Source organism: Haliotis rufescens, unplaced genomic scaffold (assembly GCF_023055435.1).
Source record: "Haliotis rufescens isolate VD_foot unplaced genomic scaffold, xgHalRufe1.0.p SCAF_16, whole genome shotgun sequence".
Lineage (NCBI taxonomy): Eukaryota > Metazoa > Mollusca > Gastropoda > Lepetellida > Haliotidae > Haliotis > Haliotis rufescens.
In genome coordinates, this window is record NW_025963846.1 from 33,430,703 (window position 1) to 33,454,945 (window position 24,243).

General features: G+C 43.3%; 1 protein-coding gene across 5 annotated transcripts in view; it reads left to right on the forward strand.

The window, feature by feature from the left end:
* The window catches only part of LOC124128477 (WASH complex subunit 4-like), a 158,583-nt gene that overhangs the window by 126,878 nt on the left and 7,462 nt on the right, over window positions 1–24,243 (forward strand). For all 5 annotated transcript variants that reach the window (XR_007221664.1, XM_048397149.1, XM_048397150.1 and 2 more), the window contains 4 exons: window positions 650–713; window positions 1,669–1,752; window positions 2,146–2,242; window positions 23,453–23,547. Coding sequence is in view for 4 of the 5 variants with exons in the window: in XM_048397149.1 (XP_048253106.1) it covers window positions 650–713; window positions 1,669–1,752; window positions 2,146–2,242; window positions 23,453–23,547 (340 nt within the window). In the remaining variant the exon portion in view is untranslated. The remainder of the gene's footprint in view (window positions 1–649; window positions 714–1,668; window positions 1,753–2,145; window positions 2,243–23,452; window positions 23,548–24,243) is intronic.

Genomic DNA, 24,243 nt, shown 5'->3' on the forward strand with positions numbered 1-24,243 from the left:
GACACTGTATGTACATGCAAGGCAGGTGTATGATGGTGTATACAGGGTATAGATACTGTATGTACATGCAAGGCAGGTGTATGCTTGTGTATACAGGGTATAGACACTGTATGTACATGTAAGGCAGGTGTATGCTGGTGTATACAGGGTATAGACACTGTATGTACATGCAAGGCAGGTGTATGATGGTGTATACAGGGTATAGATACTGTATGTACATGCAAGGCAAGTGTATGATGGTGTATACAGGGTATAGACACTGTATGTACATGCAAGGCAGGTGTATGCTGGTGTATACAGGGTATTGACACTGTATGTACATGCAAGGCAGGTGTATGATGGTGTATATAGGGTGTAGACACTATGTACATGCAAGGCAGGTGTATGATGGTGTATAGAGATGAGGAAGAGCATGCCAACATCATGTTAGTGGGAAACACGAAGAATAACGGGGAAGTTATTGCACGCCAATTGAGGATAGGGACTTCAAACTACAAGCAACCGCAACCCTGCCAGGTCCAGACTAGACTATTTACAACCAGATACACCTGGAATAGTGTCATGGACAACATTCTCTCACTCTCCAGACCATGGAAAAATGTCCGATGCGTCGTATATTTCATATTATTCTTGCATTCAACACTTTCAGGAACTTGGACAATGTGATTGGGAACCTTGCCAAGAACTTTGCTGAAGGAACTGAGTACTTCAAGGTCAGTGTCTCACACTTACTTGTTAGCATTCCTGTGTTGAGATTATTATACGAGCATCTGTGTCACACTGACGTTATAAAACACGTGTGAGACGTTATAAAACACGTGTGAGACGTTATAAAACACGCGTGAGACGTTATAAAACACGTGTGAGACGTTATAAAACAAGTGTGAGACGTCTTAAAACAAGTGTGAGACGTCATAAAACAAGTGTGAGACGTCATAAAACAAGTGTGAGACGTTATAAAACAAGTGTGAGACGTCATAAAACAAGTGTGAGACGTCATAAAACAAGTGTGAGACGTTATAAAACAAGTGTGAGAATTCTTGTTTTTCCAGAGCGAGAGCGAGGGTAATACATGAATTTTTACCAGAGTTTTTCATAAAAATCACAATGACACATGTGTGAATATAATAATGTCTTTATTACCCATTAATTCTTAAGCCTTTTGAGGACCCCTTAGATAGGCACTGATCATGACAGCCAACTAAGAGAACCACAATATTCGAATGACGTCAACACAAGAATCTTCCGCTATGACATCATAATAAGGTTGGACGGTGTCAACAATGATGTCGAAATGATGTAAACAATGCACTGGTGCATGAAAAGTGATATTTGCACTGGAGCATGTATGATTTTTAGGAACTCAGTTATTTCTAAACAGATGGGTTGATGAATCCAATAAACTCATCTTGGTAACCTGATGATCATCATCTTGTCACTTGTCACTTGTCACTTGTATCAGCATTCTGCATGTTCCCACCACATATAGATGTTTACTGTAAGTTGTCGTTATATCAGAAGTGACACATTCTTTACTGCTAATTACACCATTTTTGTTTCTTCGAATTTGGTGAAAATTCCTGTTGATTTTTTCTTTCTGCCCTTCATAATGTTTGTGTAAACCATTGTAGTCAAGCCTTGCCTTCACATCCTGACTGTTTCCAACAGATGCTGGTGGACGTGTTTGCTCCAGAGTTCCGGAACACAAAGAACATGCATCTGAGGAACTTCTTCGTGATTCTGCCCCCACTGGTGAGTTCTAGGAGAATAAATAATAATAACAACTTAACAACAAGAAATAGTGTGACTACAAAATTAAAACCAAGTGGTAGAGTGGGAGAACTTACGATGGAGATGTTAAATCTAGCACACCCTTGAAAAAGGTGAGGATCCTGCCTTTGCACATGGAAGAGTTATCGTCCAAAGTGCTATTAGGGATACAACTAATTATGTATAGCTGACAGTGAAGACGACTTCTGTTGAAAATCTGAAAGTTTAGTTTTAGTGTGACTACAGCCAAAATCCAGGATTATGGCAATGATGTAATGGAGGTAGTACTCTTAGAATGAAGATTATTGTTTTGATTTTTGTAACCCCATCAGTTCTCAATTGAGTTTCTGTCTAGATCTCGTCTTGTGTTGTCAGACTGTGAACTTTGTGGAGCACTCCATCAGCTGCAAGGAGAAGATGAACAGGAAGAACAAGGACATGGCGGCCTTCACGGACGACGGCTTCGCCATGGGTGAGAGTCCTCAACCCTTACACTGTGATCTACTGTTGACTTGATATCTGTCACAGTATACAAACATATTCCTATGTTATTCTCGACTTTCTAATTGCCCGAACCCTTAGAATATGTGTCCCAAAGGGCCCACCTCCATCCACGAATAGAGTCCAACCCTGATTATTTACATGTCACCTGACCTGCATATTACAGACTGTGTCCAACCCTGATTATTTACATGTCACCTGACCGGCATATTACAGACTGTGTCCAACCCTGATTATTTACATGTCACCAGACCCGCATATTACAGACTGTGTCCAACCCTGATTATTTACGTGTCATCTGACCGGCATATTACAGACTGTGTCCAACCCTGATTATTTACGTGTCACCTGACCGGCATATTACAGACTGTGTCCAACCCTGATTATTTACATGTCACCAGACCGGCATATTACAGACTGTGTCCAACCCTGATTATTTACATGTCACCAGACCGGCATATTACAGACTGTGTCCAACCCTGATTATTTACGTGTCATCTGACCGGCATATTACAGACTGTGTCCAACCCTGATTATTTACGTGTCACCTGACCAGCATATTACAGACTGTGTCCAACCCTGATTATTTACATGTCACCAGACCGGCATATTACAGACTGTGTCCAACCCTGATTATTTACGTGTCACCTGACCGGCATATTACAGACTGTGTCCAACCCTGATTATTTACATGTCACCTGACCGGCATATTACAGACTGTCCAACCCGGATTATTTACATGTCACCAGAACCGCATATTACAGACTGTGTCCAACCCTGATTATTTACATGTCACCTGACCGGCATATTACAGACTGTGTCCAACCTTGATTATTTACATGTCACCAGACCGGCATATTACAGACTGTGTCCAAACCTGATCATTTTTATGTGTCACCTGACCGGCATATTACAGACTGTGTCCAACCCTGATTATATACATGTCACCAGACCGGCATATTACAGACTGTGTCCAACCCTGATTATTTAAATGTCACCTGACCGGCATATTACAGACTGTGTCCAACCCTGATTATTTAAATGTCACCTGACCGGCATATTACAGACTGTGTTCAACCCTGATTATTTACGTGTCACCTGACCCGCATATTACAGACTGTGTCCAACCCTGATTATTTACATGTCACCTGACCAGCATATTACAGACTGTGTCCAACCCTGATTATTTACATGTCACCTGACCGGCATATTACAGACTGTGTCCAACCCTGATTATTTACATGTCACCTGACCGGCATATAACAGACTGTGTCCAACCCTGATTATTTACGTGTCACCAGAACCTCATATTACAGACTGTGTCCAACCCTGATTATTTACATGTCACCTGACCGGCATATTGCAGACTGTGTCCAACCCTGATTATTTACATGTCACCTGACCGGCATATTACAGACTGTGTCCAACCCTGATTATTTACATGTCACCTGACCGGCATATTACAGACTGTTCAACCCTGATTATTTACATGTCACCTGACCGGCATATTACAGACTGTGTCCAACCCTGATTATTTACATGTCACCTGACCGGCATATTACAGACTGTTCAACCCTGATTATTTACATGTCACCTGACCGGCATATTACAGACTGTGTCCAACCCTGATTATTTACGTGTCACCAGAACCGCATATTACAGACTGTGTCCAACCCTGATTATTTACATGTCACCTGACCGGCATATTACAGACTGTGTCCAACCCTGATTATTTACATGTCACCAGACCGGCATATTACAGACTGTGTCCAACCCTGATTATTTACATGTCACCAGACCGGCATATTACAGACTGTGTCCAACCCTGATTATTTACGTGTCATCTGACCGGCATATTACAGACTGTGTCCAACCCTGATTATTTACGTGTCACCTGACCAGCCTATTACAGACTGTGTCCAACCCTGATTATTTACATGTCACCAGACCGGCATATTACAGACTGTGTCCAACCCTGATTATTTACGTGTCACCTGACCGGCATATTACAGACTGTGTCCAACCCTGATTATTTACATGTCACCTGACCGGCATATTACAGACTGTGTCCAACCCGGATTATTTACATGTCACCAGAACCGCATATTACAGACTGTGTCCAACCCTGATTATTTACATGTCACCAGACCGGCATATTACAGACTGTGTCCAACCCTGATTATTTAAATGTCACCTGACCGGCATATTACAGACTGTGTCCAACCCTGATTATTTACATGTCACCAGACCGGCATATTACAGACTGTGTCCAAACCTGATCATTTTTATGTGTCACCTGACCGGCATATTACAGACTGTGTCCAACCCTGATTATTTACATGTCACCAGAACCGCACATTACAGACTGTGTCCAACCCTGATTATTTACATGTCACCTGACCGGCATATTACAGACTGTGTCCAACCTTGATTATTTACATGTCACCAGACCGGCATATTACAGACTGTGTCCAAACCTGATCATTTTTATGTGTCACCTGACCGGCATATTACAGACTGTGTCCAACCCTGATTATATACATGTCACCAGACCGGCATATTACAGACTGTGTCCAACCCTGATTATTTAAATGTCACCTGACCGGCATATTACAGACTGTGTCCAACCCTGATTATTTAAATGTCACCTGACCGGCATATTACAGACTGTGTTCAACCCTGATTATTTACGTGTCACCTGACCCGCATATTACAGACTGTGTCCAACCCTGATTATTTACATGTCACCTGACCAGCATATTACAGACTGTGTCCAACCCTGATTATTTACATGTCACCTGACCGGCATATTACAGACTGTGTCCAACCCTGATTATTTACATGTCACCTGACCGGCATATAACAGACTGTGTCCAACCCTGATTATTTACGTGTCACCAGAACCTCATATTACAGACTGTGTCCAACCCTGATTATTTACATGTCACCTGACCGGCATATTGCAGACTGTGTCCAACCCTGATTATTTACATGTCACCTGACCGGCATATTACAGACTGTGTCCAACCCTGATTATTTACATGTCACCTGACCGGCATATTACAGACTGTTCAACCCTGATTATTTACATGTCACCTGACAGGCATATTACAGACTGTTCAACCCTGATTATTTACATGTCACCTGACCGGCATATTACAGACTGTGTCCAACCCTGATTATTTACGTGTCACCAGAACCGCATATTACAGACTGTGTCCAACCCTGATTATTTACATGTCACCTGACCGGCATATTACAGACTGTGTCCAACCCTGATTATTTACATGTCACCTGACCGGCATATTGCAGACTGTGTCCAACCCTGATTATTTACATGTCACCTGACCGGCATATTACAGACTGTGTCCAACCCTGATTATTTACATGTCACCTGACCGGCATATTACAGACTGTTCAACCCTGATTACTTACATGTCACCTGACCGGCATATTACAGACTGTGTCCAACCCTGATTATTTACGTGTCACCAGACCGGCATATTACAGACTGTGTCCAACCCTGATTATTTACATGTCACCAGACCGGCATATTGCAGACTGTGTCCAACCCTGATTATTTACATGTCACCTGACCGGCATATAACAGACTGTGTCCAACCCTGATTATTTACGTGTCACCAGAACCTCATATTACAGACTGTGTCCAACCCTGATTATTTACATGTCACCTGACCGGCATATTACAGACTGTGTCCAACCCTGATTATTTACATGTCACCTGACCGGCATATTACAGACTGTTCAACCCTGATTATTTACATGTCACCTGACCGGCATATTACAGACTGTTCAACCCTGATTATTTACATGTCACCTGACCGGCATATTACAGACTGTGTCCAACCCTGATTATTTACGTGTCACCAGAACCGCATATTACAGACTGTGTCCAACCCTGATTATTTACATGTCACCTGACCGGCATATTACAGACTGTGTCCAACCCTGATTATTTACATGTCACCTGACCGGCATATTGCAGACTGTGTCCAACCCTGATTATTTACATGTCACCTGACCGGCATATTACAGACTGTGTCCAACCCTGATTATTTACATGTCACCTGACCGGCATATTACAGACTGTTCAACCCTGATTATTTACATGTCACCTGACCGGCATATTACAGACTGTGTCCAACCCTGATTATTTACATGTCACCAGACCGGCATATTACAGACTGTGTCCAACCCTGATTATTTACATGTCACCAGACCGGCATATTGCAGACTGTGTCCAACCCTGATTATTTACATGTCACCAGACCGGCATATTACAGACTGTGTCCAACCCTGATTATTTACATGTCACCAGACCGGCATATTGCAGACTGTGTCCAACCCTGATTATTTACATGTCACCAGACCGGCATATTACAGACTGTGTCCAACCCTGATTATTTAATTGTCACCAGACCGGCATATTACAGACTGTGTCCAAACCTGATCATTTTTATGTGTCACCTGACCGGCATATTACAGACTGTGTCCAACCCTGATTATTTACATGTCACCAGAACCGCATATTACAGACTGTGTCCAACCCTGATTATTTACATGTCACCAGACCGGCATATTGCAGACTGTGTCCAACCCTGATTATTTACATGTCACCAGACCGACATATTACAGACTGTGTCCAACCCTGATTATTTACGTGTCACCAGACCGGCATATTACAGACTGTGTCCAAACCTGATCATTTTTATGTGTCACCTGACCGGCATATTACAGACTGTGTCCAACCCTGATTATTTACATGTCACCAGAACCGCATATTACAGACTGTGTCCAACCCTGATTATTTACATGTCACCTGACCGGCATATTACAGACTGTGTCCAACCTTGATTATTTACATGTCACCAGACCGGCATATTACAGACTGTGTCCAAACCTGATCATTTTTATGTGTCACCTGACCGGCATATTACAGACTGTGTCCAACCCTGATTATATACATGTCACCAGACCGGCATATTACAGACTGTGTCCAACCCTGATTATTTAAATGTCACCTGACCGGCATATTACAGACTGTGTCCAACCCTGATTATTTACGTGTCACCTGACCCGCATATTACAGACTGTGTCCAACCCTGATTATTTACATGTCACCTGACCAGCATATTACAGACTGTGTCCAACCCTGATTATTTACATGTCACCTGACCGGCATATTACAGACTGTGTCCAACCCTGATTATTTACATGTCACCTGACCGGCATATAACAGACTGTGTCCAACCCTGATTATTTACGTGTCACCAGAACCTCATATTACAGACTGTGTCCAACCCTGATTATTTACATGTCACCTGACCGGCATATTGCAGACTGTGTCCAACCCTGATTATTTACATGTCACCTGACCGGCATATTACAGACTGTGTCCAACCCTGATTATTTACATGTCACCTGACCGGCATATTACAGACTGTTCAACCCTGATTATTTACATGTCACCTGACAGGCATATTACAGACTGTTCAACCCTGATTATTTACATGTCACCTGACCGGCATATTACAGACTGTGTCCAACCCTGATTATTTACGTGTCACCAGAACCGCATATTACAGACTGTGTCCAACCCTGATTATTTACATGTCACCTGACCGGCATATTACAGACTGTGTCCAACCCTGATTATTTACATGTCACCTGACCGGCATATTGCAGACTGTGTCCAACCCTGATTATTTACATGTCACCTGACCGGCATATTACAGACTGTGTCCAACCCTGATTATTTACATGTCACCTGACCGGCATATTACAGACTGTTCAACCCTGATTATTTACATGTCACCTGACCGGCATATTACAGACTGTGTCCAACCCTGATTATTTACGTGTCACCAGACCGGCATATTACAGACTGTGTCCAACCCTGATTATTTACATGTCACCAGACCGGCATATTGCAGACTGTGTCCAACCCTGATTATTTACATGTCACCTGACCGGCATATAACAGACTGTGTCCAACCCTGATTATTTACGTGTCACCAGAACCTCATATTACAGACTGTGTCCAACCCTGATTATTTACATGTCAACTGACCGGCATATTGCAGACTGTGTCCAACCCTGATTATTTACATGTCACCTGACCGGCATATTACAGACTGTGTCCAACCCTGATTATTTACATGTCACCTGACCGGCATATTACAGACTGTTCAACCCTGATTATTTACATGTCACCTGACCGGCATATTACAGACTGTTCAACCCTGATTATTTACATGTCACCTGACCGGCATATTACAGACTGTGTCCAACCCTGATTATTTACGTGTCACCAGAACCGCATATTACAGACTGTGTCCAACCCTGATTATTTACATGTCACCTGACCGGCATATTACAGACTGTGTCCAACCCTGATTATTTACATGTCACCTGACCGGCATATTGCAGACTGTGTCCAACCCTGATTATTTACATGTCACCTGACCGGCATATTACAGACTGTGTCCAACCCTGATTATTTACATGTCACCTGACCGGCATATTACAGACTGTTCAACCCTGATTATTTACATGTCACCTGACCGGCATATTACAGACTGTGTCCAACCCTGATTATTTACATGTCACCAGACCGGCATATTACAGACTGTGTCCAACCCTGATTATTTACATGTCACCAGACCGGCATATTGCAGACTGTGTCCAACCCTGATTATTTACATGTCACCAGACCGGCATATTACAGACTGTGTCCAACCCTGATTATTTACATGTCACCAGACCGGCATATTGCAGACTGTGTCCAACCCTGATTATTTACATGTCACCAGACCGGCATATTACAGACTGTGTCCAACCCTGATTATTTAATTGTCACCAGACCGGCATATTACAGACTGTGTCCAAACCTGATCATTTTTATGTGTCACCTGACCGGCATATTACAGACTGTGTCCAACCCTGATTATTTACATGTCACCAGAACCGCATATTACAGACTGTGTCCAACCCTGATTATTTACATGTCACCAGACCGGCATATTGCAGACTGTGTCCAACCCTGATTATTTACATGTCACCAGACCGGCATATTACAGACTGTGTCCAACCCTGATTATTTACGTGTCACCAGACCGGCATATTACAGACTGTGTCCAAACCTGATCATTTTTATGTGTCACCTGACCGGCATATTACAGACTGTGTCCAACCCTGATTATTTACATGTCACCAGAACCGCATATTACAGACTGTGTCCAACCCTGATTATTTACATGTCACCTGACCGGCATATTACAGACTGTGTCCAACCTTGATTATTTACATGTCACCAGACCGGCATATTACAGACTGTGTCCAAACCTGATCATTTTTATGTGTCACCTGACCGGCATATTACAGACTGTGTCCAACCCTGATTATATACATGTCACCAGACCGGCATATTACAGACTGTGTCCAACCCTGATTATTTAAATGTCACCTGACCGGCATATTACAGACTGTGTCCAACCCTGATTATTTACGTGTCACCTGACCCGCATATTACAGACTGTGTCCAACCCTGATTATTTACATGTCACCTGACCAGCATATTACAGACTGTGTCCAAGCCTGATTATTTACATGTCACCTGACCGGCATATTACAGACTGTGTCCAACCCTGATTATTTACATGTCACCTGACCGGCATATAACAGACTGTGTCCAACCCTGATTATTTACGTGTCACCAGAACCTCATATTACAGACTGTGTCCAACCCTGATTATTTACATGTCACCTGACCGGCATATTGCAGACTGTGTCCAACCCTGATTATTTACATGTCACCTGACCGGCATATTACAGACTGTGTCCAACCCTGATTATTTACATGTCACCTGACCGGCATATTACAGACTGTTCAACCCTGATTATTTACATGTCACCTGACCGGCATATTACAGACTGTTCAACCCTGATTATTTACATGTCACCTGACCGGCATATTACAGACTGTGTCCAACCCTGATTTTTTACGTGTCACCAGAACCGCATATTACAGACTGTGTCCAACCCTGATTATTTACATGTCACCTGACCGGCATATTACAGACTGTGTCCAACCCTGATTATTTACATGTCACCTGACCGGCATATTGCAGACTGTGTCCAACCCTGATTATTTACATGTCACCTGACCGGCATATTACAGACTGTGTCCAACCCTGATTATTTACATGTCACCTGACCGGCATATTACAGACTGTTCAACCCTGATTATTTACATGTCACCTGACCGGCATATTACAGACTGTGTCCAACCCTGATTATTTACGTGTCACCAGACCGGCATATTACAGACTGTGTCCAACCCTGATTATTTACATGTCACCAGACCGGCATATTGCAGACTGTGTCCAACCCTGATTATTTACATGTCACCAGACCGGCATATTACAGACTGTGTCCAACCCTGATTATTTACATGTCACCAGACCGGCATATTGCAGACTGTGTCCAACCCTGATTATTTACATGTCACCAGACCGGCATATTACAGACTGTGTCCAACCCTGATTATTTACGTGTCACCTGACCGGCATATTACAGACTGTGTCCAACCCTGATTATTTACATGTCACCTGACCGGCATATTACAGACTGTGTCCAACCCGGATTATTTACATGTCACCAGAACCGCATATTACAGACTGTGTCCAACCCTGATTATTTACATGTCACCTGACCGGCATATTACAGACTGTGTCCAACCTTGATTATTTACATGTCACCAGACCGGCATATTACAGACTGTGTCCAAACCTGATCATTTTTATGTGTCACCTGACCGGCATATTACAGACTGTGTCCAACCCTGATTATATACATGTCACCAGACCGGCATATTACAGACTGTGTCCAACCCTGATTATTTAAATGTCACCTGACCGGCATATTACAGACTGTGTCCAACCCTGATTATTTAAATGTCACCTGACCGGCATATTACAGACTGTGTTCAACCCTGATTATTTACGTGTCACCTGACCCTCATATTACAGACTGTGTCCATCCCTGATTATTTACATGTCACCTGACCAGCATATTACAGACTGTGTCCAACCCTGATTATTTACATGTCACCTGACCGGCATATTACAGACTGTGTCCAACCCTGATTATTTACATGTCACCTGACCGGCATATAACAGACTGTGTCCAACCCTGATTATTTACGTGTCACCAGAACCTCATATTACAGACTGTGTCCAACCCTGATTATTTACATGTCACCTGACCGGCATATTGCAGACTGTGTCCAACCCTGATTATTTACATGTCACCTGACCGGCATATTACAGACTGTGTCCAACCCTGATTATTTACATGTCACCTGACCGGCATATTGCAGACTGTGTCCAACCCTGATTATTTACATGTCACCTGACCGGCATATTACAGACTGTGTCCAACCCTGATTATTTACATGTCACCTGACCGGCATATTACAGACTGTTCAACCCTGATTATTTACATGTCACCTGACCGGCATATTACAGACTGTGTCCAACCCTGATTATTTACGTGTCACCAGAACCGCATATTACAGACTGTGTCCAACCCTGATTATTTACATGTCACCTGACCGGCATATTACAGACTGTGTCCAACCCTGATTATTTACATGTCACCAGACCGGCATATTACAGACTGTGTCCAACCCTGATTATTTACATGTCACCAGACCGGCATATTACAGACTGTGTCCAACCCTGATTATTTACGTGTCATCTGACCGGCATATTACAGACTGTGTCCAACCCTGATTATTTACGTGTCACCTGACCAGCATATTACAGACTGTGTCCAACCCTGATTATTTACATGTCACCAGACCGGCATATTACAGACTGTGTCCAACCCTGATTATTTACGTGTCACCTGACCGGCATATTACAGACTGTGTCCAACCCTGATTATTTACATGTCACCAGACCGGCATATTACAGACTGTGTCCAACCCTGATTATTTACATGTCACCAGACCGGCATATTACAGACTGTGTCCAACCCTGATTATTTACGTGTCACCTGACCGGCATATTACAGACTGTGTCCAACCCTGATTATTTACATGTCACCTGACCGGCATATTACAGACTGTGTCCAACCCTGATTATTTACGTGTCACCAGAACCTCATATTACAGACTGTGTCCAACCCTGATTATTTACATGTCACCTGACCGGCATATTGCAGACTGTGTCCAACCCTGATTATTTACATGTCACCTGACCGGCATATTACAGACTGTGTCCAACCCTGATTATTTACATGTCACCTGACCGGCATATTACAGACTGTTCAACCCTGATTATTTACATGTCACCTGACCGGCATATTACAGACTGTTCAACCCTGATTATTTACATGTCACCAGACCGGCATATTACAGACTGTGTCCAACCCTGATTATTTACATGTCACCAGACCGGCATATTACAGACTGTGTCCAACCCTGATTATTTACGTGTCACCTGACCGGCATATTACAGACTGTGTCCAACCCTGATTATTTACATGTCACCTGACCGGCATATTACAGACTGTGTCCAACCCTGATTATTTACGTGTCACCAGAACCTCATATTACAGACTGTGTCCAACCCTGATTATTTACATGTCACCTGACCGGCATATTGCAGACTGTGTCCAACCCTGATTATTTACATGTCACCTGACCGGCATATTACAGACTGTGTCCAACCCTGATTATTTACATGTCACCTGACCGGCATATTACAGACTGTTCAACCCTGATTATTTACATGTCACCTGACCGGCATATTACAGACTGTTCAACCCTGATTATTTACATGTCACCTGACCGGCATATTACAGACTGTGTCCAACCCTGATTATTTACGTGTCACCAGAACCGCATATTACAGACTGTGTCCAACCCTGATTATTTACATGTCACCTGACCGGCATATTACAGACTGTGTCCAACCCTGATTATTTACATGTCACCTGACCGGCATATTGCAGACTGTGTCCAACCCTGATTATTTACATGTCACCTGACCGGCATATTACAGACTGTGTCCAACCCTGATTATTTACATGTCACCTGACCGGCATATTACAGACTGTTCAACCCTGATTATTTACATGTCACCTGACCGGCATATTACAGACTGTGTCCAACCCTGATTATTTACGTGTCACCAGACCGGCATATTACAGACTGTGTCCAACCCTGATTATTTACATGTCACCAGACCGGCATATTGCAGACTGTGTCCAACCCTGATTATTTACATGTCACCAGACCGGCATATTACAGACTGTGTCCAACCCTGATTATTTACATGTCACCAGACCGGCATATTGCAGACTGTGTCCAACCCTGATTATTTACATGTCACCAGACCGGCATATTACAGACTGTGTCCAACCCTGATTATTTACGTGTCACCTGACCGGCATATTACAGACTGTGTCCAACCCTGATTATTTACATGTCACCTGACCGGCATATTACAGACTGTGTCCAACCCGGATTATTTACATGTCACCAGAACCGCATATTACAGACTGTGTCCAACCCTGATTATTTACATGTCACCTGACCGGCATATTACAGACTGTGTCCAACCTTGATTATTTACATGTCACCAGACCGGCATATTACAGACTGTGTCCAAACCTGATCATTTTTATGTGTCACCTGACCGGCATATTACAGACTGTGTCCAACCCTGATTATATACATGTCACCAGACCGGCATATTACAGACTGTGTCCAACCCTGATTATTTAAATGTCACCTGACCGGCATATTACAGACTGTGTCCAACCCTGATTATTTAAATGTCACCTGACCGGCATATTACAGACTGTGTTCAACCCTGATTATTTACGTGTCACCTGACCCTCATATTACAGACTGTGTCCATCCCTGATTATTTACATGTCACCTGACCAGCATATTACAGACTGTGTCCAACCCTGATTATTTACATGTCACCTGACCGGCATATTACAGACTGTGTCCAACCCTGATTATTTACATGTCACCTGACCGGCATATAACAGACTGTGTCCAACCCTGATTATTTACGTGTCACCAGAACCTCATATTACAGACTGTGTCCAACCCTGATTATTTACATGTCACCTGACCGGCATATTGCAGACTGTGTCCAACCCTGATTATTTACATGTCACCTGACCGGCATATTACAGACTGTGTCCAACCCTGATTATTTACATGTCACCTTACCGGCATATTACAGACTGTTCAACCCTGATTATTTACATGTCACCTGACCGGCATATTACAGACTGTGTCCAACCCTGATTATTTACATGTCACCTGACCGGCATATTACAGACTGTTCAACCCTGATTATTTACATGTCACCTGACCGGCATATTACAGACTGTGTCCAACCCTGATTATTTACGTGTCACCAGAACCGCATATTACAGACTGTGTCCAACCCTGATTATTTACATGTCACCTGACCGGCATATTACAGACTGTGTCCAACCCTGATTATTTACATGTCACCAGACCGGCATATTACAGACTGTGTCCAACCCTGATTATTTACATGTCACCAGACCGGCATATTACAGACTGTGTCCAACCCTGATTATTTACGTGTCATCTGACCGGCATATTACAGACTGTGTCCAACCCTGATTATTTACGTGTCACCTGACCAGCATATTACAGACTGTGTCCAACCCTGATTATTTACATGTCACCAGACCGGCATATTACAGACTGTGTCCAACCCTGATTATTTACGTGTCACCTGACCGGCATATTACAGACTGTGTCCAACCCTGATTATTTACATGTCACCTGACCGGCATATTACAGACTGTGTCCAACCCGGATTATTTACATGTCACCAGAACCGCATATTACAGACTGTGTCCAACCCTGATTATTTACATGTCACCAGACCGGCATATTACAGACTGTGTCCAACCCTGATTATTTAAATGTCACCTGACCGGCATATTACAGACTGTGTCCAACCCTGATTATTTACATGTCACCAGACCGGCATATTACAGACTGTGTCCAAACCTGATCATTTTTATGTGTCACCTGACCGGCATATTACAGACTGTGTCCAACCCTGATTATTTACGTGTCACCAGACCGGCATATTACAGACTGTGTCCAACCCTGATTATTTACATGTCATCTGACCGGCATATTACAGACTGTGTCCAACCCTGATTATTTACGTGTCACCTGACCAGCATATTACAGACTGTGTCCAACCCTGATTATTTACATGTCACCAGACCGGCATATTACAGACTGTGTCCAACCCAGATTATTTACGTGTCACCAGACCGGCATATTACAGACTGTGTCCAACCCTGATTATTTACATGTCACCTGACTGGCATATTACAGACTGTGTCCAACCCTGATTATTTACATGTCACCAGAACCGCATATTACAGACTGTGTCCAACCCTGATTATTTACATGTCACCTGACCGGCATATTACAGACTGTGCCCAACCTTGATTATTTACATGTCACCAGACCGGCATATTACAGACTGCGTCCAAACCTGATCATTTTTATGTGTCACCTGACCGGCATATTACAGACTGTGTCCAACCCTGATTATATACATGTCACCAGACCGGCATATTACAGACTGTGTCCAACCCTGATTATTTAAATGTCACCTGACCGGCATATTACAGACTGTGTCCAACCCTGATTATTTAAATGTCACCTGACCGGCATATTACAGACTGTGTTCAACCCTGATTATTTACGTGTCACCTGACCCGCATATTACAGACTGTGTCCAACCCTGATTATTTACATGTCACCTGACCAGCATATTACAGACTGTGTCCAACCCTGATTATTTACATGTCACCTGACCGGCATATTACAGACTGTGTCCAACCCTGATTATTTACATGTCACCTGACCGGCATATAACAGACTGTGTCCAACCCTGATTATTTACGTGTCACCAGAACCTCATATTACAGACTGTGTCCAACCCTGATTATTTACATGTCACCTGACCGGCATATTGCAGACTGTGTCCAACCCTGATTATTTACATGTCACCTGACCGGCATATTACAGACTGTGTCCAACCCTGATTATTCACATGTCACCTGACCGGCATATTACAGACTGTTCAACCCTGATTATTTACATGTCACCTGACCAGCATATTACAGACTGTGTCCAACCCTGATTATTTACATGTCACCTGACCGGCATATTACAGACTGTTCAACCCTGATTATTTACATGTCACCTGACCGGCATATTACAGACTGTGTCCAACCCTGATTATTTACGTGTCACCAGAACCGCATATTACAGACTGTGTCCAACCCTGATTATTTACATGTCACCTGACCGGCATATTACAGACTGTGTCCAACCCTGATTATTTACATGTCACCTGACCGGCATATTGCAGACTGTGTCCAACCCTGATTATTTACATGTCACCTGACCGGCATATTACAGACTGTGTCCAACCCTGATTATTTACATGTCACCTGACCGGCATATTACAGACTGTGTCCAACCCTGATTATTTACATGTCTCCAGACCGGCATATTACAGACTGTGTCCAACCCTGATTATTTACGTGTCACCAGACCGGCATATGACAGACTGTGTCCAACCCTGATTATTTACATGTCACCAGACCGGCATATTACAGACTGTGTCCAACCCTGATTATTTAAATGTCACCTGACCGGCATATTACAGACTGTGTTCAACCCTGATTATTTACATGTCACCTGACCGGCATATTACAGACTGTTTCCAACTCTGATTATTTACGTGTCACCAGACCGGCATATTACAGACTGTGTCCAACCCTGATTATTTACATGTCACCAGACCGGCATATTACAGACTGTGTCCAACCCTGATTATTTACATGTCACCAGACCGGCATATTACAGACTGTGTCCAACCCTGATTATTTACATGTCACCAGACCGGCATATTACAGACTGTGTCCAACCCTGATTATTTAAATGTCACCTGACCGGCATATTACAGACTGTGTCCAACCCTGATTATTTAATTGTCACCTGACCGGCATATTACAGACTGTGTCCAACCCTGATTATTTACATGTCACCTGACCGGCATATTACAGACTGTGTCCAACCCTGATTATTTACGTGTCACCAGAACCTCATATTACAGACTGTGTCCAACCCTGATTATTTACGTGTCATCTGACCGGCATATTACAGACTGTGTCCAACCCGGATTATTTACATGTCACCAGAACCGCATATTACAGACTGTGTCCAACCCTGATTATTTAAATGTCACCTGACCGGCATATTACAGACTGTGTCCAACCCTGATTATTTACATGTCACCAGACCGGCATATTACAGACTGTGTCCAAACCTGATCATTTTTATGTGTCACCTGACCGGCATATTACAGACTGTGTCCAACCCTGATTATTTACGTGTCACCAGACCGGCATATTACAGACTGTGTCCAACCCTGATTATTTACATGTCATCTGACCGGCATATTACAGACTGTGTCCAACCCTGATTATTTACGTGTCACCTGACCAGCATATTACAGACTGTGTCCAACCCTGATTATTTACATGTCACCAGACCGGCATATTACAGACTGTGTCCAACCCTGATTATTTACGTGTCACCAGACCGGCATATTACAGACTGTGTCCAACCCTGATTATTTACATGTCACCTGACCGGCATATTACAGACTGTGTCCAACCCTGATTATTTACATGTCACCAGAACCGCATATTACAGACTGTGTCCAACCCTGATTATTTACATGTCACCTGACCGGCATATTACAGACTGTGTCCAACCTTGATTATTTACATGTCACCAGACCGGCATATTACAGACTGTGTCCAAACCTGATCATTTTTATGTGTCACCTGACCGGCATATTACAGACTGTGTCCAACCCTGATTATTTACGTGTCACCAGACCGGCATATTACAGACTGTGTCCAACCCTGATTATTTACGTGTCATCTGACCGGCATATTACAGACTGTGTCCAACCCTGATTATTTACGTGTCACCTGACCAGCATATTACAGACTGTGTCCAACCCTGATTATTTACATGTCACCAGACCGGCATATTACAGACTGTGTCCAACCCTGATTATTTACGTGTCACCTGACCGGCATATTACAGACTGTGTCCAACCCTGATTATTTACATGTCACCTGACCGGCATATTACAGACTGTGTCCAACCCTGATTATTTACATGTCACCAGAACCGCATATTACAGACTGTGTCCAACCCTGATTATTTACATGTCACCTGACCGGCATATTACAGACTGTGTCCAAACCTGATCATTTTTATGTGTCACCTGACCGGCATATTACAGACTGTGTCCAACCCTGATTATATACATGTCACCAGACCGGCATATTACAGACTGTGTCCAACCCTGATTATTTAAATGTCACCTGACCGGCATATTACAGACTGTGTCCAACCCTGATTATTTAAATGTCACCTGACCGGCATATTACAGACTGTGTTCAACCCTGATTATTTACGTGTCACCTGACCCGCATATTACAGACTGTGTCCAACCCTGATTATTTACATGTCACCTGACCAGCATATTACAGACTGTGTCCAACCCTCATTATTTACATGTCACCTGACCGGCATATTACAGACTGTGTCCAACCCTGATTATTTACATGTCACCTGACCGGCATATAACAGACTGTGTCCAACCCTGATTATTTACGTGTCACCAGAACCTCATATTACAGACTGTGTCCAACCCTGATTATTTACATGTCACCTGACCGGCATATTGCAGACTGTGTCCAACCCTGATTATTTACATGTCACCTGACCGGCATATTACAGACTGTGTCCAACCCTGATTATTTACATGTCACCTGACCGGCATATTACAGACTGTTCAACCCTGATTATTTACATGTCACCTGACCGGCATATTACAGACTGTGTCCAACCCTGATTATTTACATGTCACCTGACCGGCATATTACAGACTGTTCAACCCTGATTATTTACATGTCACCTGACCGGCATATTACAGACTGTGTCCAACCCTGATTATTTACATGTCACCAGAACCGCATATTACAGACTGTGTCCAACCCTGATTATTTACATGTCACCTGACCGGCATATTACAGACTGTGTCCAACCCTGATTATTTACATGTCACCTGACCGGCATATTACAGACTGTGTCCAACCCTGATTATTTACATGTCACCAGACCGGCATATTACAGACTGTGTCCAAACCTGATCATTTTTATGTGTCACCTGACCGGCATATTACAGACTGTGTCCAACCCTGATTATTTAAATGTCACCTGACCGGCATATTACAGACTGTGTCCAACCCTGATTATTTACATGTCACCAGACCGGCATATTACAGACTGTGTCCAAACCTGATCATTTTTATGTGTCACCTGACCGGCATATTACAGACTGTGTCCAACCCTGATTATTTACGTGTCACCAGACCGGCATATTACAGACTGTGTCCAACCCTGATTATTTACATGTCATCTGACCGGCATATTACAGACTGTGTCCAACCCTGATTATTTACGTGTCACCTGACCAGCATATTACAGACTGTGTCCAACCCTGATTATTTACATGTCACCTGACCGGCATATTACAGACTGTTCAACCCTGATTATTTACATGTCACCTGACCGGCATATTACAGACTGTGTCCAACCCTGATTATTTACATGTCACCTGACCGGCATATTACAGACTGTTCAACCCTGATTATTTACATGTCACCTGACCGGCATATTACAGACTGTGTCCAACCCTGATTATTTACATGTCACCTGACCGGCATATTACAGACTGTGTCCAACCTTGATTATTTACATGTCACCAGACCGGCATATTACAGACTGTGTCCAAACCTGATCATTTTTATGTGTCACCTGACCGGCATATTACAGACTGTGTCCAACCCTGATTATTTACGTGTCACCAGACCGGCATATTACAGACTGTGTCCAACCCTGATTATTTACGTGTCATCTGACCGGCATATTACAGACTGTGTCCAACCCTGATCATTTTTATGTGTCACCTGACCGGCATATTACAGACTGTGTCCAACCCTGATTATTTACGTGTCACCAGACCGGCATATTACAGACTGTGTCCAACCCTGATTATTTACATGTCACCAGACCGGCATATTACAGACTGTGTCCAACCCTGATTATTTAAATGTCACCTGACCGGCATATTACAGACTGTGTTCAACCCTGATTATTTACATGTCACCTGACCGGCATATTACAGACTGTTTCCAACTCTGATTATTTACGTGTCACCAGACCGGCATATTACAGACTGTGTCCAACCCTGATTATTTACATGTCACCAGACCGGCATATTACAGACTGTGTCCAACCCTGATTATTTACATGTCACCAGACCGGCATATTACAGACTGTGTCCAACCCTGATTATTTACATGTCATCAGACCGGCATATTACAGACTGTGTCCAACCCTGATTATTTAAATGTCACCTGACCGGCATATTACAGACTGTGTCCAACCCTGATTATTTAAATGTCACCTGACCGGCATATTACAGACTGTGTCCAACCCTGATTATTTACATGTCACCTGACCGGCATATTACAGACTGTGTCGAACCCTGATTATTTACGTGTCACCAGAACCTCATATTACAGACTGTGTCCAACCCTGATTATTTACGTGTCATCTGACCGGCATATTACAGACTGTGTCCAACCCGGATTATTTACATGTCACCAGAACCGCATATTACAGACTGTGTCCAACCCTGATTATTTAAATGTCACCTGACCGGCATATTACAGACTGTGTCCAACCCTGATTATTTACATGTCACCAGACCGGCATATTACAGACTGTGTCCAAACCTGATGATTTTTATGTGTCACCTGACCGGCATATTACAGACTGTGTCCAACCCTGATTATTTACGTGTCACCAGACCGGCATATTACAGACTGTGTCCAACCCTGATTATTTACGTGTCATCTGACCGGCATATTACAGACTGTGTCCAACCCTCATTATTTACGTGTCACCTGACCAGCATATTACAGACTGTGTCCAACCCTGATTATTTACATGTCACCAGACCGGCATATTACAGACTGTGTCCAACCCTGATTATTTACGTGTCACCTGACCGGCATATTACAGACTGTGTCCAACCCTGATTATTTACATGTCACCTGACCGGCATATTACAGACTGTGTCCAACCCTGATTATTTACATGTCACCAGAACCGCATATTACAGACTGTGTCCAACCCTGATTATTTACATGTCACCTGACCGGCATATTACAGACTGTGTCCAACCTTGATTATTTACATGTCACCAGACCGGCATATTACAGACTGTGTCCAAACCTGATCATTTTTATGTGTCACCTGACCGGCATATTACAGACTGTGTCCAACCCTGATTATATACATGTCACCAGACCGGCATATTACAGACTGTGTCCAACCCTGATTATTTAAATGTCACCTGACCGGCATATTACAGACTGTGTCCAACCCTGATTATTTAAATGTCACCTGACCGGCATATTACAGACTGTGTTCAACCCTGATTATTTACGTGTCACCTGACCCGCATATTACAGACTGTGTCCAACCCTGATTATTTACATGTCACCTGACCAGCATATTACAGACTGTGTCCAACCCTGATTATTTACATGTCACCTGACCGGCATATTACAGACTGTGTCCAACCCTGATTATTTACATGTCACCTGACCGGCATATAACAGACTGTGTCCAACCCTGATTATTTACGTGTCACCAGAACCTCATATTACAGACTGTGTCCAACCCTGATTATTTACATGTCACCTGACCGGCATATTGCAGACTGTGTCCAACCCTGATTATTTACATGTCACCTGACCGGCATATTACAGACTGTGTCCAACCCTGATTATTTACATGTCACCTGACCGGCATATTACAGACTGTTCAACCCTGATTATTTACATGTCACCTGACCGGCATATTACAGACTGTGTCCAACCCTGATTATTTACATGTCACCTGACCAGCATATTACAGACTGTTCAACCCTGATTATTTACATGTCACCTGACCGGCATATTACAGACTGTGTCCAACCCTGATTATTTACATGTCACCAGAACCGCATATTACAGACTGTGTCCAACCCTGATTATTTACATGTCACCTGACCGGCATATTACAGACTGTGTCCAACCCTGATTATTTACATGTCACCTGACCGGCATATTGCAGACTGTGTCCAACCCTGATTATTTACATGTCACCTGACCGGCATATTACAGACTGTGTCCAACCCTGATTATTTACATGTCACCTGACCGGCATATTACAGACTGTGTCCAACCCTGATTATTTACATGTCACCTGACCGGCATATTACAGACTGTGTCCAACCCTGATTATTTACGTGTCACCAGACCGGCATATTACAGACTGTGTCCAACCCTGATTATTTACATGTCACCTGACTGGCATATTACAGACTGTGTCCAACCCTGATTATTTACATGTCACCTGACCGGCATATTACAGACTGTGTCCAACCCTGATTATTTACATGTCACCAGACCGGCATATTACAGACTGTGTCCAACCCTGATTGTTTACATGTTACCTGACTGGCATATTACAGACTGTGTCCAACCCTGATTATTTACGTGTCACCAGACCGGCATATTACAGACTGTGTTCAACCCTGATTATTTACATGTCACCAGACCGGCATATTACAGACTGTGTCCAACCCTGATTATTTACATGTCACCAGACCGGCATATTACAGACTGTGTCCAACCCTGATTATTTACATGTCACCTGACTGGCATATTACAGACTGTGTGTAGTGTAATTAACATTCCCTCCTCCTTTTCCTGACATTGTCTGAACATGACATAGGTACAAATTAACCATACAATGTCATTACTGTCTATAAGAGCCTGTGCCTTATTTCACTCGTAATTTCATAGTTTCTTCATGGTCCCCAAGGGAAGTAACTCTTCCCTCCCTGATGTGTTGGTACAGGTGTTGCCTATATCCTGAAGCTGTTGGACCAGTATCATGAGTTTGACTCCCTCCACTGGTTCCAGTCCGTCAGAGATAAACACCTCACGGAGAAGGTCAGTGGGCACGCTGTTGTTCTCATGTTGTCACTTTGAGAGAAACTGTTCACAGGTTACTTAGTTAATGTCACATCATGAAGTACAAGGTGTTACATTTCAAGTTCTTTATTACAACATGGGATCGGTCCATAGGTCAAGTCGTCTAGGATGCCACAATTCTGTTGAAACGGGCTCAGGAGGTCCAGTCGTGTAGGATGCCACAATTCAGTATTTGTTGCTTGTAGATCCTGACATTGCTATTGATTACACCACTTGAAACGGGCTCGGGAGGTCAAGTTGTGTAGGATGCCACAATTCAGTATTTGTTGCTTGTAGATCCTGACATTGCTATTGATTACACCACTTGAAACGGGCTCGGGAGGTCCAGTCGTCTGGGGATGCCATAATTCAGTATTTGTTGCTTGTAGATCCTGACATTGCTATTGATTACACCACTTGAAACGGGCTCGGGAGGTCCAGTCGTCTAGGGTGCCACAATTCTGCAGCTTTGGGTTCCTTAAGTGTTGTTACGGATCATGGGTTCAAATCCTGGTTGGCCCTGATTATGTTTCTTGGTATGTCAGCACCTTCCACATGATGCTGTGATGTGACTGAAGTACTGTTAAAAACTGCACTAAACACAACTCACTCACTCACTCACTCACTCACTCACTCACTTACTCTACAATGGCAGTGAGTAGATCCTAATGTTCT